This window comes from Enhydra lutris, unplaced genomic scaffold (genome assembly GCF_002288905.1).
Source record: "Enhydra lutris kenyoni isolate GAN:26980312 unplaced genomic scaffold, ASM228890v2 scaffoldscaffold13, whole genome shotgun sequence".
In the NCBI taxonomy this organism is placed as follows: domain Eukaryota; kingdom Metazoa; phylum Chordata; class Mammalia; order Carnivora; family Mustelidae; genus Enhydra; species Enhydra lutris.
In genome coordinates this window covers 57,103,161-57,118,226 of record NW_019154097.1, presented here as the reverse complement: position 1 = coordinate 57,118,226, position 15,066 = coordinate 57,103,161, and the positions used below count along the sequence as shown (strand labels likewise).

Below are 15,066 nucleotides of genomic sequence, written 5' to 3'. Positions count from 1 at the left end.
AAGAAACTGTCTTTTTTCCATTGGGTTTTCTTTACTTTTTGTCAAAGATTAGTTGACTAGAGAGTTGAGGGTCTATTTCTGAGTTCTCTGTTTCATTGTTCTATGTGTCTGTTTAGTGTCAGTACCATACTGTCTCGATGACTGGTGTTCTGTAATACAGCTTGAAGTCTAGAATTGTGATGCCTCCAGCTTTGGTTTTCTTTTCCAACATTCCTTTCTCTCTCCTTCTATTCTGAATGAGAGCCTTGCTGGCTAAAGTATTCTTGGGTGCATATTTCCCCCCATTTAGTACATTGACAATATCATACCAGTCCTTTCTGGCCTGCCAGGTCTCTGTGGACATGTCTGCTGCCAGCCTTATGTGTCTACCATTGTACGTTAAGGACCTCTTGTCCAAACGGCTTTCAGGATTTTCTCTTTATCTTTGTAATTTGCAACTTTCACTATAGTATGTTGAAGTGTTGATGTATTTTTGTTGATTTTACTTTGTGCCTCTTGGAGTTGAAGGCCTGTTTCCTTCCCCAGATTAGGGACATTCTCAGCTATAACTTGGGTAAATAAACCTTCAGCCCCTTTTCCTACTCTTCATCTATAATATTCATATTCACTTCATGGAATTGCCGAGTTCTTTAAATCTACCTTCATGATCTAATAGTTTTCTTTCCTTCTTCTTTTCAGCTTCCTTATTTTCCATAATTTTGTCTTCTAGATCACTGATTCACTCTTCTGATTTGTTCATTTTGTTTTTATGGTCTCCACTTGGAACTGCTTCTTGGTAATAGCATTTTTAATTTCAGTCTGACTAGATATTAGTTCTTTTATCTCTATAGTAAGTGATTCCCCAGTGTCTTCTATGCTTTTTTCAACTCAGCTAGTATCTTCATAATCACATTAAATTCTAGTTCAGACATTTTATTTATATCTATATTGATTAAATCCCTGGCTGTACTACTTCCTTTCTTACTTTTATTATTATTTTTTGAAGATTTATTTATTTGTCAGGAAGGGGGAGAACACAAGCAGGTAGAGCAGCAGGCAGATCCACAGAGAGGCACAGGCTCCCTGCTGAGCAAGGAGCCCAATGCAAGGTTCCCAGGACCCTGGGATCACGACCTGAGCCGAAGGCAGCAGCTTAACCAACTGAGCCACCCAGGCATCCTCTGTTCTTACTTTTAGGACAAAATTTTCCATCTTGTCATTCTGTCTAGAAAAGAATAAAGAAAAAAAAAAAACTGGATACTGCGTGTGTTTTGGTCTGTTTGTTACAATAAACTAGATCCCAAAAGAAGAAAGAAAGAAAAATGATGAATATGGAGCTGAAAATTCATACCCCCCACCCCTAACTCTTCAGTGAGCCTTCAAGGAAAAGCAATCACTCTTGTCTCCCCAGTTTCCATCAGAACTCTCTGTTCACTTGGCCTGTGACTGAGGGTTTTTATCTCAGGCACGCAAGTTTCAAAACTCTAAACTTTAAGGTCTCCCCCATGTGAACCTGCATTCTTCATTCTCTTCATCCTGAGGAAGGTCTTGCCATGCTTCTGCCTTTTGCCGGACCCATCTCAGGAAAGTAGTCACAGAAATGCACAGCAGTTCGCAGTTTACGGCAACACAGAGCAGAAAGCTGGCACCTAGACTCACTGTTCTCAGCTGGCTTCCATGCTCTTATGCTTGGTAACTCTGTGGCACTCAGGCAACATCTGTTCTTCTTGTTACCCCAGGAAACCTCAGACCACATTGTCACACCTGGGATTCCACCCTGCTTCACTACCTGAGCTCCTTTAAGCCAGGCACATCCCTTACCATAGCAAACTTCTAAAAGCTCCAATTCTACACTCTGCTGCTTGTAAAACTTTGAGGTAGCCTCATTAGGCAGGCTTTCTTCCCTGCACCATATTCTCAGCTACATCACACTGCAACTTCTACCTTCCAAAGGATGTTTGCTTTTCTACTTGTAGATTTGCAACATTTGTTTTCTCAGATCTCTAATTGGTTTCTCAGGTGTCCAGAATTATGTAACTATCTAGTTGTGTTTGAAAGATGGGACAAACTTAGGGTCCCACTACTCCTCTGCCATCTTAACTCCTCTCACCACATCTTTATCCATTCATCTGTCAGTGGATATTGGGGTATTTCCATAATTTGGCTATTGTTGATAGTGCTGCTATAAACATGGAGGGGAGCATGTATTCCTTGGAGTTAATGTTTTGTATTCCTTGCATATGTGGAATTTAAAAGACAAAGAAACAAATGAATAATGAGCAAAAAAAAAAAAAAGGAGGCAAATCAAGAAACGGACTCAACTGTAGAAAGCAAACTGATGGCTACCAGAGGGGATATTGTTAGAGTGACAGGTTAAATAGGTGATGGAGTTTAAGGAGTACACTTGTGTGACGAGCACTGGGTATAAGTATTGAATCAGTATGTTATATACCTGAAACTAATACTACACTGTATGTTAACTAACTGGAATTTAAATAAACACTTAAAAAATCAAATAAGCTTTGTGTGAACTTAAACTTGTGAGGAAATCCTTTTGTTCAATGAGAGAAGTCTTCAGCTACAAAATTTTCAAATCTAGTCAGCAACAGACAGCTGTAATTGGACGTCTGGCTTATTGGCAAAATATTACTCACTAAGTTTGCTAAACATAGAAAATTAAAAAGGATTTCTGGTCACCCAAATCATCCATATAAAACTTTGACTCTTTACCTCTGTATATATTCTTTGGATAGGAAAAATGATAGTTCAGCTCCAGTAAAGTTTTCCACAGTGGCTTCTGGAATATAAGAGTGAATTATTTCTGAGATCTTTTCAACATCACAATGTGATTCCTTCTCCATGACTATGCGATATCCAGCACCTGAGAGAAATCATTTAAAAGACCACATGAAGCATTTTCATACTTTTTGATCTCCTTGTAATTCCAAACTTGGCTCTTCATGGTTCAAGTTACCTAGGTCCACAAAGAAGACATGGAATGTCATGAGATACTTTTTTATGACCCAAGGAAGGCTCACACCTAAAACTTTCAAATGCTACTCCAAGAACAAAGATATTGTATAAACATCAACTACCTCTATAATTTTTTAGTGTACAATAATAACTTAGTTATTATTGAAACAGTAGATGAATGAAAATGTATGTATGTATGTATGTATGAAGAAAGATGCATGAAGAAAGTCCCCTATAATCTGGCTATCTATTACTCTTGAAACTGTAATTTTGACAAATATTTACTTATTATTATTGGTTGTTCAGTGTATATCAGGCATTAACTGGGCTCGAGGGATAGAGCAGCAAACAAAGCATATTAAAGTTCTGCCTTCTTAAGAGCTACTTTCTAGTCAAAGGTGGCAGATAATAATAAAGAGGAATAAGTTAAAATATATACTGTGTTAGAAAAAAATAAATCAGAAAAGGGATATAGTAAGTGTTGAAAGAAACCTGAGAATAGGATTTTTGACTAGTGACTTTAAAGACATCAGGGAACTGTTACACTTAGTGTTTCCCCTATACAGAGAATTTATTTCTGGAATTAGAGGAAACCATCATTATTTTTAAATATATGTTTTTAAATGGTCATTCTATTTGCATTTGTTTCTTCTTAAGATTAAAAAAGTGAATACTGGGTTTTAAAATTATATCTATATCTATATCTATATCTATCTATCTTATCAGACAGTCTGGTTTATTTACTTGGCTTATTGAATGGAAGACATTATTACATTTTACAAAGAGGCAACTACATCCTGAGAGTAAAGTGATTTATCCATTATTTATTAGCTATTGGAACCAAAAACTACTTTTGCTTTACTTACAAATTGATAGGTGAATTGTTTTTCATTTCTCAGGAATCATGACACAATTGTCTCATGCTCTTGAAACTGAATAGAAAATGCCTCCTTTTGGAGAGAAGTGAGGTAGCTAGTGAGAGCTGAATGCTAACACCAACATTTAATGTCTTATGCCATCAAGGAAGCAAACAAAAATCCTAGGCTTTTGATTAGGATGTAAGAAGTCAATTTAAGTATATTTAAAGTTTAGCATGTAAGAAGGGACTGGAATATTCCAAAGTATTAGACCTTTTAAAATACCTACTTATGCATTATGTACTATCTTATCAATAATTAGTAACATAAGTGAATGCTGTTAGAAATTATAAATGACTTCTTTATCAAAAGCGTAACTATTTAAATGACGTGGCTCATAATTTAGGTATACCCACTTCAGATAAATCTAATTTTGGATTATAAGTCAACTGCACAAACTCAAACCCATAAGGTGAACATAAATTTTGAATACCTAAATGGGCATATAAATGTGACTTTAGATAATTTTTAAAAATTTATCTAGGGCCCAGTTTTATATTCTATAAAGTGAGGTGGTTGTTTTGAATACTAAATATGACATGTAAAATCAGTAACACAATAATTAGCATAGAGTAAATAATTAATGTGAGTTGAATGAATTCAAATATGGTATAAGTGAATGATGAACCAATTCATTCTTATTATCTACATTTATGTTTATACCCTCAAATTTTGAATTCCTACTATTGTAATTTTAGTCATCAATAATTCAGTTTGATATATCAGTTTTATCTCCTAAAAAAAGCCCTCTACTTTAATTAAAGTCAACAACTATTTTATTCTATAGTAGAATGGTGTATGGTGCTTTCATTCTGTACTACATCTTTACTGTCAATTATCATACTTTAGAGTTATCTCATTATCTCATCACAGTGGGGATTTAATACTTGTTTGGCAAATGAGAAATTAGGATCAGACATGACTGATTTCTCTATTTCCTTTCCTCATCAACCAATTAATTATTCAACAATGTAAATCTATTTGGATACAACTATATTCTACAGAAAAAGAAAACTTTAAGTGCAAAATGGGAGAAATAAGCATTGCCTTTGTAGGTTGACAAAGATATTTTGTGAGTCTGAATGTACGTGTCGGAGAACAAATGATAAATATATATATGGAATATCCAAGTGCAAATGGCCTTAAAAACCAGTTAGAACTGCTGAGATTTAATTAGTAGGACAGAGGGAGCCACTGAAATTTTGGCTATGTAGACAACATATAATTAAAATCATGTTAGCAGAATATTACTAAGGCATCAATATCCCAAGAATGAGCAAAAGGAGATAGAACCATATATTTGTTTCAGGAAGACAGAAGAGCCACAGCACTGCAGTGTTCCCTTGACCATGATGGCAATTCGGTCACCCAGGAGATCAGCTTCATCCATGTGGTTGGTAGCCACTAAGATCGTACGATCCTGTTTATACTGTTGAAGGAGATCCCGGGTGGCTCTCCTTGAGACTGGGTCCAAGCCACATGATGGTTCATCAAGTATCACTACCTAAAAACCAGAAGAATTCCTTGACCATTGATAATTGATACTAGGCTACTTGTGAGATAATTGCTATTATTTAAGCTAAGATAAAGAATCTAGACTGTACATAGTGATAAAAACCCCAGAAAAAAGATAGTCCCAAATCATATTATGAGAATTGAACCAAATAATGCAAATTCCTTATAATTATCATTGGCAGCATTTCTTTAAGATTCATACCAACTCCCAGGGTTTTGTCAGCTGAGTTTTCTAGACCAGTTGGCAGGAACCCATGGTTCATGCCTCCTCACTCCCCCTTTTCATCCTCTTTCCTTAATACCTGGGAGCCCCCTATGAGTGCTATGATGATGGCAAGTTTGCGCTTCATTCCTCCACTCAGTGACTTTGAAAATGTATCACGCTTTTCTAGCAGGTTAAAAGTAGACAGCATATGGTCAATTTCCATACAATACATGTTTTGATATATTCTTTTTACCTAAAAAGAGGAGGCAGAATTTACACAGTGCATCCAACTTTATCCTTGGAATGTTTTTAGATAACTGTCTTTGAATATCTATGTAGATAAATGAAGTTTCTTGCAACTACACCCTTAAAACATTATATGATCTCTTTTCTCACAGATACACAGTGTCTTTTCCCCACTGCCTCTCTTTGAGTCTAAAGGAGAATTCCTAAAAAAAGAATTTATTTTCAGATTTATAGACAACTGAAGCTCAGAAAAGGAGAAAAGAAACATCTCTATTTTCTAGGTATGATGGAATAAACCATCTCCCACCCCTCACCCCTGGTTTCATTTCCCACTGAACTCAATTATTAAACCTGGAGAACAATAAAAAGTAAACATCAGCAGTTGCATCAGAAAGAACACCATATTTTGAAGTATCACTGAGCCAGCACTGGGTTTATCATTTTTCACCCCTTGTATCCTCTTAGCCTGAACACAAAGTATCCAAACCCTGATAGTGCAGATAGAGTGAGATTAAGGAGAAACTCTGTAGTTCTGGCTTGAGGAATGCAAAAGAAAACAACCTTAAAGCTCTGAGAGAGTGTGGATGGGCCAATTTGTTTTTTTTTTCCTTTCTTTCTTTCTTTCTTTTTTTTTTTTTCTTTTTGCTGTCCTTTTGTGTCCCAACCCCAACCCCTTAGGAGTCTTGTGGCAGGGATGGTAGCAAGAGTAGAAAGGAAAGGGAATCCTGCAAAAGCCAAAATACTGAAGGAGGGGAAACTTCTCAGTTAAGTAGAACCATGGCTCCAACAGGACAGGGTCAGACCCAGTTGCTCTTTACCACCTTCTCTGTTTTCCAGCCACTTGGATATGGCACAATCATGAAGTGTACAATTTCTGGCTGGAGGACTAAGAAAGGAATCTTCAGTAACCAGGAAATACTGGTTAGGTAACAGGAGAGAGGAGCAGGAAAGTATTACCATAAAGTTGTTTATGAACCCCATCATTTACATACCTGGATCTACTCCTAATTAGCATACCAAACTTTAAAATTATGCTAGCCAGTAAACCCCACCCCAGATGTGAACTAACTAACATGGGAAAGACTGGATCATCATTTCTAAGACTTCAAAGCTGACACTAAAACCATAGCCCACAGATAACATATAAACAAGATGCAGTCTCATAAGTTACTTTTAAAAACATCCAGGATAAAAACAAAAATTACTTGGCATACAAAGAATCATAAAAATCTCAACTCACTTAGGAAAAGACTATCAACAGATATCAATGTTAGGATGGCACAGATGCTGGAATTAAAGTAGAAAGTATCATCAAGATAAAGAAACAAATTAATGGAAATCTTAGAACAAAAAAATCCAGTGACCCAAACAAAAAGCTCATTAGATATACTCAACAGTAGTAGAATAGAAATTATAAAGGGTAAATGAACTAGAAGGTAGATCAATAAAAATTATCCAATCTGAACAACAGAGAGATAAATGATTAAAAAAATGAACAGTTATGAATAAGTGTTGAATCACTAAATTGTACACCTGAAACCACTGTGACATTGTATGTTAACTAACTGGAATTTAAATAAAAACTTAAAAAAAAAAACCAACGCCCAAGGAACTTTTGGGACAATAACAAAATGTCGAACATTCACGTTACTGACGTTCCAGAAGGAGAGAAGAATATAAGGCTGAAATAATATTTGAAGAAATAATGACTGAAAACTTCTGAGGTCTGGAATAAGACACAATCCTACAGATTGAAGAAGCTGACTAAAGCTCCATTCAGATAAACTCAAAGCAATCTGCACCAAACAACTCCTAACTAAATTGCTGAAAGTAAAGACAAAAAAATTGTTGAGAGCCCCCAGAGAAAAACGACAAATTATTTATAGGAGAAACAATTCAGATGACTTTGTAGGTCTCATCAGAAACCATGGGTATCCAGGAAGCAGTGGAGTAACAATTTTAACTGCTGAAGAACTGTTAACCCAGATTTCTATGTCAAGGAAAAATATTCTGGAAAAATGGTAGAAAATTAAAGGTACTTTCAAGTGACAGAAAACTAAGAGAAACTAGCCTAGAGCACTGGCCTAAAATAACTGATAAAGAATATTTTTCAAACAGAAGAGAAACAATATAGAAAACCCAAAACATTATGAATGGTAAAGGAACAGTAAATATAATAACTGTTATTTTCTTATGGTTCTTTAAAGGTACTAGATAGTTTTTTTTTTAAACATTTTATTTATTTATTTGAGAGAAGAGACAGTGAGAGAGAGCATGAGCGAGGAGAATGTCAGAGGGAGAAGCAGACACCCCATGGAGCTGGGAGCCCGATGCGGGACTCAATCCCGGGACTCCAGGATCATGACCTGAGCTGAAGGCAGTCGCTTAACCAACTGAGCCACCCAGGCGCCCCATACTAGATAGTTTTAAATGAAAAATATAGTATTCATTTAAAATTATCTAGTATGTTTAAAGGTATTTTAAATATTTTAAAGATGTTTTAAATATTTTAAATATTTAAAAATACTGATGTTTTCAGTATTTTTACATGTAATATATGACAACTATAGCATATACAGCAGAGGACAAAGAACCTACAAGTACGCCAAACTGTGGAAAGAACCAAGACGCCCTTCAACTGACGAAGGGATAAGGAAGATGTGGTCCATATACACTATGGAGTATTATGCCTCTATCAGAAAGGATGAATACCCAACTTTTGTAGCAACATGGACGGGACTGGAAGAGATTATGCTGAGTGAAATAAGTCAAGCAGAGAAAGTCAATTATCATATGGTTTCACTTATTTGTGGAGCATAACAAATAGCATGGAGGACAAGGGGAGATAGAGAGGAGAAGGGAGTTGAGGGAAATTGGAAGGGGAGGTGAACCATGAGAGACTATGGACTCTGAAAAACAACCTGAGGGTTTTGAAGGTGGGGGGGAGGTTGGGGGAGCCAGGTGGTGGGTATTAAGGAGGGCACGGATTGCATGGAACACTGGGTGTGGTGCAAAAACAATGAATACTGTTATGCTGAAAAGAAAAAAAAAAAAAAAGAACCTACAAGTAATTGGTAAGGTTTCTACATTCTAAATAAAGTCAGAAAATATTGATTCTAAATAACTGTGAAAAGCTAAGGCTGTATTTTGCAATGTCTAGAGCAATCACTGGAAGTATATGTGAGATATAGTAAACATCACAATTGACAAACTGAAATGGAATCCTAAAAAAATAACCGATAACCCAAAATAAAACTGGAAAGGGCAAACAGAGAAAAAAACTGAGGATAATAAAAGGATAGATTTAAATATAAGTTTACTAGTTACATTAAAACTAAATTACCTAAACACATCAATTAAAAGAAATTTTCAGATTGTATAGAAAACATGACTTTTTTCTACAGGGTCTACAATGAGCTCACTTAAAATTTAATTATATAGGTTAGTTTAAGGTGAAGTGTTTAAAGAAGATACACCATGAAAACACAAAACACTGGGTATTATATGCAACTAATGAATCATTGAACACAATATCAAAAACCATTAATGTACTATATGTTGGCTAATTGAACTTAATTGAAAAAAAAGCACAAATCAGAAGAAAGCTGGAAGGTTATACTAATATCAGATAAAGTTGATTTCAGAACAAAAAAAAAATTACAAGAGACAAAAGAGGGACACTGCATGTTCATAAGAAAATAATAAGACATAATAACCCTAAATGTGTATACATCTAATAGAACTTAAAGCACAGGAGACAAAAATGAATAGAATGAAAATGAATAATAGAAAAATACATGACTATAATAGGATATTTCAGAAATACTCCTAAGTAACAGAATTACCAGACAGAAATCAGCAAATATACAGAAGAATGAAACAAGAACAAGTTATTGAATCTAACTGATGTTTACAGAAAATTCCAACCAAACAGCAGGAAACATATTCTTCTCAAGTGCGTATGGAATAGTAACCAAGACAGACCATATCCTCAGTCATAAAACCCTAGCAATTTCAAAACACTTATAAATACACAAAATATGAACTCTGACCAAAATAGAATTAAAGTAAGCATAACAGCAAGAAAGTAGGACAACTTCCTATCACTTGTACATTAAAGATCATACTTGCAAATGATGAGTCACAGAATAATCTCAATGAATGTAGAAAATATTTTGAATTGAATAAAAATGAAAATATAAAAGATTGTATCAAAATTTGTGGGGCACAACAAAGGAGTGCTTAGGAGGAAAAATCATGGCAATAAATGCTTACATTAGAAAGAGAATGCAGATCATTTTAAAGATTTCTTTTTTTATTTATTCATTTGACAGACAGAGATCACAAGTTGGTAGAGAGACAGGCAGAGAGAGAGGAGGAAGCAGGCTCCCCGCTGAGCAGAGAGCCCGATGCGGGGCTCGATCCCAGGACCCTGGGATCATGACCTGAGCTGAAGGCAGAGGCTTTAACCCACTGAGCCACCCAGGCGCCCCAAGAATGCAGATCATTTTAGAAGCCACATGAACAGGGCATTAAATAACATTGAATCACATAAAGAAGATGTGATACACACACACACACACACACACACACACACACACACACACACAGGAATATTACTCAGCAATAAAAAGGAATGGAATCTTGCCATTTGCAAAACCATGGATGGATGCCAAGAGAAATAAGTCAGTAAGAGGAAGACAAATATCAAATTATTTCACTCATATATGGAATATAAGAAATGAAACAAATGACCAAAGGAAAAAAGAGACAAACCAAAATACAGACTCTTAAATAACTACAGAGAATAGATGATAACTAGAACAGGGGTGGCTGAAACAGGTGAAGGAAATTAAGAGTACACTTAGTGTGATGAGCAGTACCCTAATGTAGAGAATTGTTGAATCACTATGTTGTACTCCTGAAACTAATATAATGCTGTATGCTAACTATATTAGAATTAAAATCAAATTAAAAAACAAGGAAAGGAACTTCCTCACAGTGATAAAGGGTATTTGCAGAAAAAAATTTAATGGTGAAAACCAGAATGCTTCCCTTGAGATCAGAAGCAAGTCAAGGATGCCCACACATTATGCTGTTCCTAGCCAGTGTGTCATGCAAAAAAAAAAAAAAAAAAAAAAAGGAAAGACAAAAATAAAAGGTAAACATACTGGCACAAAGAAACTATCTCCATTCTCCAATAATATGATTGTCTATGCACAAACCCAAGAAATCTACAAAAAACCCCCTCCTAAGCCCATTAAGTGAGCTTAGTAAGGTCAAAGAATAATAGGTTAACCTACTATTATCAATCATTTTTCTATGTACAAGCAATGAACAACTGGAAATCAAAAAACTTTTTAAGTCTCCAAATAATGAAAAAAATATAAAGGAATTGTATACTGAAAACTAAAAATGGTAATGACAGCAAATACTTAAATTAACAGAGAGAAATACCATGATCAAGGATTTGAAATCACAACATGGTAACAATATTAACTTTCTCCGAAGTGATATACAGGTTTAATCTAATACCAAACTCACAGCACAACTGTTGTAGACACATACGAGATAATACGCAAATTATCTGGAAGGGTCAAACAGCTATAATAGCTAAAACACTTTTGAAAAAGAATATAGTTGGATGAATAGCATTATCCCATATTAAGAATTACCATAAAGATATACAAATCAGGGCAGTGTGGATCAATAGCACATTAAAAGAGAGTTGATAAGTAAGTCCAGAGAAATATGACCATTTGATCTTTGACAATGCAAAAAGCAAGTCAAAGATGAAAGAACAGTATTTTTGAAAAATGGTTTTAGAACAATTGATCATCTATATGCAAGACAATGAACTTAGATCTACATTTTACACCTTTAAGCAAAGACTAACCCATAAATGGACCATAGATCTAAGTGTATCATAAAAATAAAAAAATTTAGAAGAAAATACAGAATAAATCTTCATGTCTTGGGGTTAGGAACAGAGTTCTAGAAAAGACAGAAAAGGCAGGATCCTTTGAGAAAAATGTGATAAAATGTGATAAATTGGATTTCAGTATTAAAAACCTTTGCTCTGTAAAAAGCATTTCCAAGTAAATGAAAAGACAAACTACAGAAATAGGGAAACTATTTGCAAAGCACATTATCCAACAAAGGATACATATCCAGAATATATAAAGAACTATAAAAAATTAAGTAACAAAATAAACCCAGATTTTAAAAGAGTACAAAGGGCCTTTCATCAAGTATAAATGGGAAATAATCATGTGAAAGATAATCAACACCATTAGCCATTCACGAAATGCAAATTAAAACCAGGAGGATATACATCTATACATCTACTAGAATGGTTAAAATGTTAAGATGTAAAGGGGTGCCTAGGTGACTCAGTTGGTTAAACATCTGACTCTTGATTTCAGCTCAGATCATGACCTCAGGGTCATGAAATTGAACCCCATGTCGAGCTCTGCACTGAGTGTGGAGTCTGCTTGAGAGTCTCTCTCTCCCTCTCCTGTCCCCACCCCTGCTTGAGCTCTCTCTCCCTTTCAAAAAAAAAAAGGTGTTAAAAAGTATTACAATACCAAATTCTGGCAAGGATACAGAGCAATTGAAATCTTCCTGCATTGCTGGTGGGGGTGCAAAATGGTTCAGTCACTCCAGTGACTATACAGAAACTATATAGTTTCTTATAAAGTTAAACACTTATAATATGATCCAGTAATCTCATTCTGAGAGAAATGAAAAATTATGTTTACACACAAAAAACTTCACATGAAATTCAGAGCAGCTTTATTCATACTCAAAATGTAAACAACCCAAATGTCCTTTAATTGGTGTACTGCATTACATCTAAATATGAAATACTACCCAACAATTAAAAGAAATGTATACTGATCGTACAAGTATGGATGGATCTTGAAGGCATTATGCTCTGTGTAAGGAGCTAATCCTTTAAGGTTACATACCATATGATTCCATTTATATGGTATTCTCAATAAGACAAGACATTAGTGATTAGGAGAGACCAGTGATTACCAGGGTGGGATAGGGATGACTACAAAGGAATAGCATGAGGGAATCACTTCTCAGCCTTTTGGCTAAGATCAAGTGTAGGAATAGCATGAGGGAGTGTTTTGGAGTAATGAAAATATTCTGTGGTGCTAGCTGAATGTTAAACTTCACATGTCTATATGTCAAAAGAAAAAATAAATATACTGTATAGTTTTAAAACATTTCTGACTCACCACAGAGTAGAAAAAAAGGTGTTCTGAGAGTGTCAAGTCATTAAACAACATGTCATGTTGTGGACAGAAGCCCAAGTTTTTTCGAATCTCAATTATGTTCTTTGAGATGTCAAATCCATGAATATAAACCTTTCCTCTAGTTGGAGGGTAACAACCTATGATTAAGCAGAAGACATAAAAGAAGCTGAGCGTTGATGAGAGAGCATTATAAGATATTGTAAATTAGTATCTTAAATTCAGCCTGCTTATAGATTACTCAAAAGAATTAGCACTATCTCCTACAGAACAGTTTAGGAAAATATCAATAATTACATCTAGATATTGGGATAAGCTATCTTTTTTTTTCTTTTCTGCTTTTGTATACAAATTTTCTACAATGGATAAGGATTATATTGATAATAAAAACATAAATAATTTGCTATATTCTAATACATTCACATTGCAATTAGACTGTTACTGTATTTGTGGATCAGAATAGGTACTGTGTAGATGTTATGACATAATATTGAGGCTCCTGGGTGGCTCAGTCAGTTGAGTCTCTAATTCTTGATTTTGCCTCAGGTCATGATTCTGGGGTCCTGAGCCTGGACCTCATATTGGGCTCCTCACTCAGCAGGCAGTCTGCTTGCCTTGTCTCCCTGTGCCCCTCCCCCTGCATCTGTACTCTCCCTCTAAGATAAGTAAATACATCTAAAAAGAAAAAGAAAAAAGGAAAAATATAAGATTAGAATTATTTAACTTTTGTCTTCAAGAAATTTAAATACTAATAACAAACAGTCCAGATTTGTGGGCAACATTTTTTTTTTGTGGGCAACAATTTGATAACATGTAAAAAAAAACTATAAGACTATTTAAATCCTATAAATTTACCTTGTTTAAAAATATATATTCTTTTTAAAACTTGAAAGTGTTGACATAAAACATTTTAGTTCCCAGTGTACAACATAATGATTTGATATTTGCATATATCACAGAATGATCATACAATGTCTAGTTAGCATATCACCATACACAATTATAATATTTTTCTTGTGATGAAGACTTTTATGATCTACTCTCTTAGCAAGTTTCAAATATATGAAACAGTAAAATTAACTATAGTCATCATGCTGTATGTTATATCCCATAACTTATTTATCTTGTAAGTGGAAATTTGTACCTTTTGATCACCTTCACTCATTTATTAGCCCAGTCCCCATCTGTTGACTCCGGCAACCACCAATCTGTTCTTTATATCTGTGAATTTTTTTTTCTTTGTAAATTCTACATATAAGTGAGACTATACAGTATTTGTCTTTCTCCAACTTATTTCACTTAGCATAATGCACTTAAGGTCCATCCATGCTGTCACAAACAACAAGAGTTCCTTCATTCTTATGGCTGAATAATAATCCATTGGGTATATAGACATCTTATCTATTCATTAGTCGATGAGAACTTGCATTTCTAACACATTCCCAGGTGATATTAATGATGCTGCTAGTCAGAGGATCAGACTTTGAGGACACTGAGTTAGGATAAAGGCTAAACTGCTATTATCAAAGAGGCCACAAAGAAGTTTTAAAAAGACAGAAATTTTGCATTCATATGATAATCCCAAGGCAAAAAATCCAGGTCGGTAGGAAGATTAACTTAACATTTTTTTTTTTTAATCCATTCATCCACTGAAGGACACTTAGGTTGCTTCTATACCTTGGTTATTAGAAATAATGCCACAAACAAACATGGGAGTGGATATCTCTTTGTTTGTGTTTTCATTTCCTTCAAGTAAATACCCAGAAATGGAACTGCTGAATCATATGGTAGTTTTATGTTTAAATTTTGAGGAAACTTCATACTGTTCTCCATAGTGGCTGCACCAATTAACATTTCCACAAACAGTGCACAAGGGTTCCCTCTTCTCTACATCCTTCTCAACACTTGTTATTTCTTGGCATTTTGAAAACAGCCATTCTAACAGGTATGAGGTGGTATCTCATTG

General features: G+C 34.9%; 1 protein-coding gene across 1 annotated transcript in view; it reads right to left on the bottom strand.

The window, feature by feature from the left end:
• Positions 1-15,066, bottom strand: part of LOC111146327 (ATP-binding cassette sub-family A member 3-like) — a 195,964-nt gene that overhangs the window by 105,116 nt on the left and 75,782 nt on the right. The window contains exons 12-15 of the mRNA XM_022501838.1: positions 13,086-13,240; positions 5,687-5,842; positions 5,163-5,373; positions 2,710-2,860 (exon numbers count right to left, since the gene is read on the bottom strand). Of these exons, the coding sequence (XP_022357546.1) occupies positions 2,710-2,860; positions 5,163-5,373; positions 5,687-5,842; positions 13,086-13,240 (673 nt within the window). The remainder of the gene's footprint in view (positions 1-2,709; positions 2,861-5,162; positions 5,374-5,686; positions 5,843-13,085; positions 13,241-15,066) is intronic.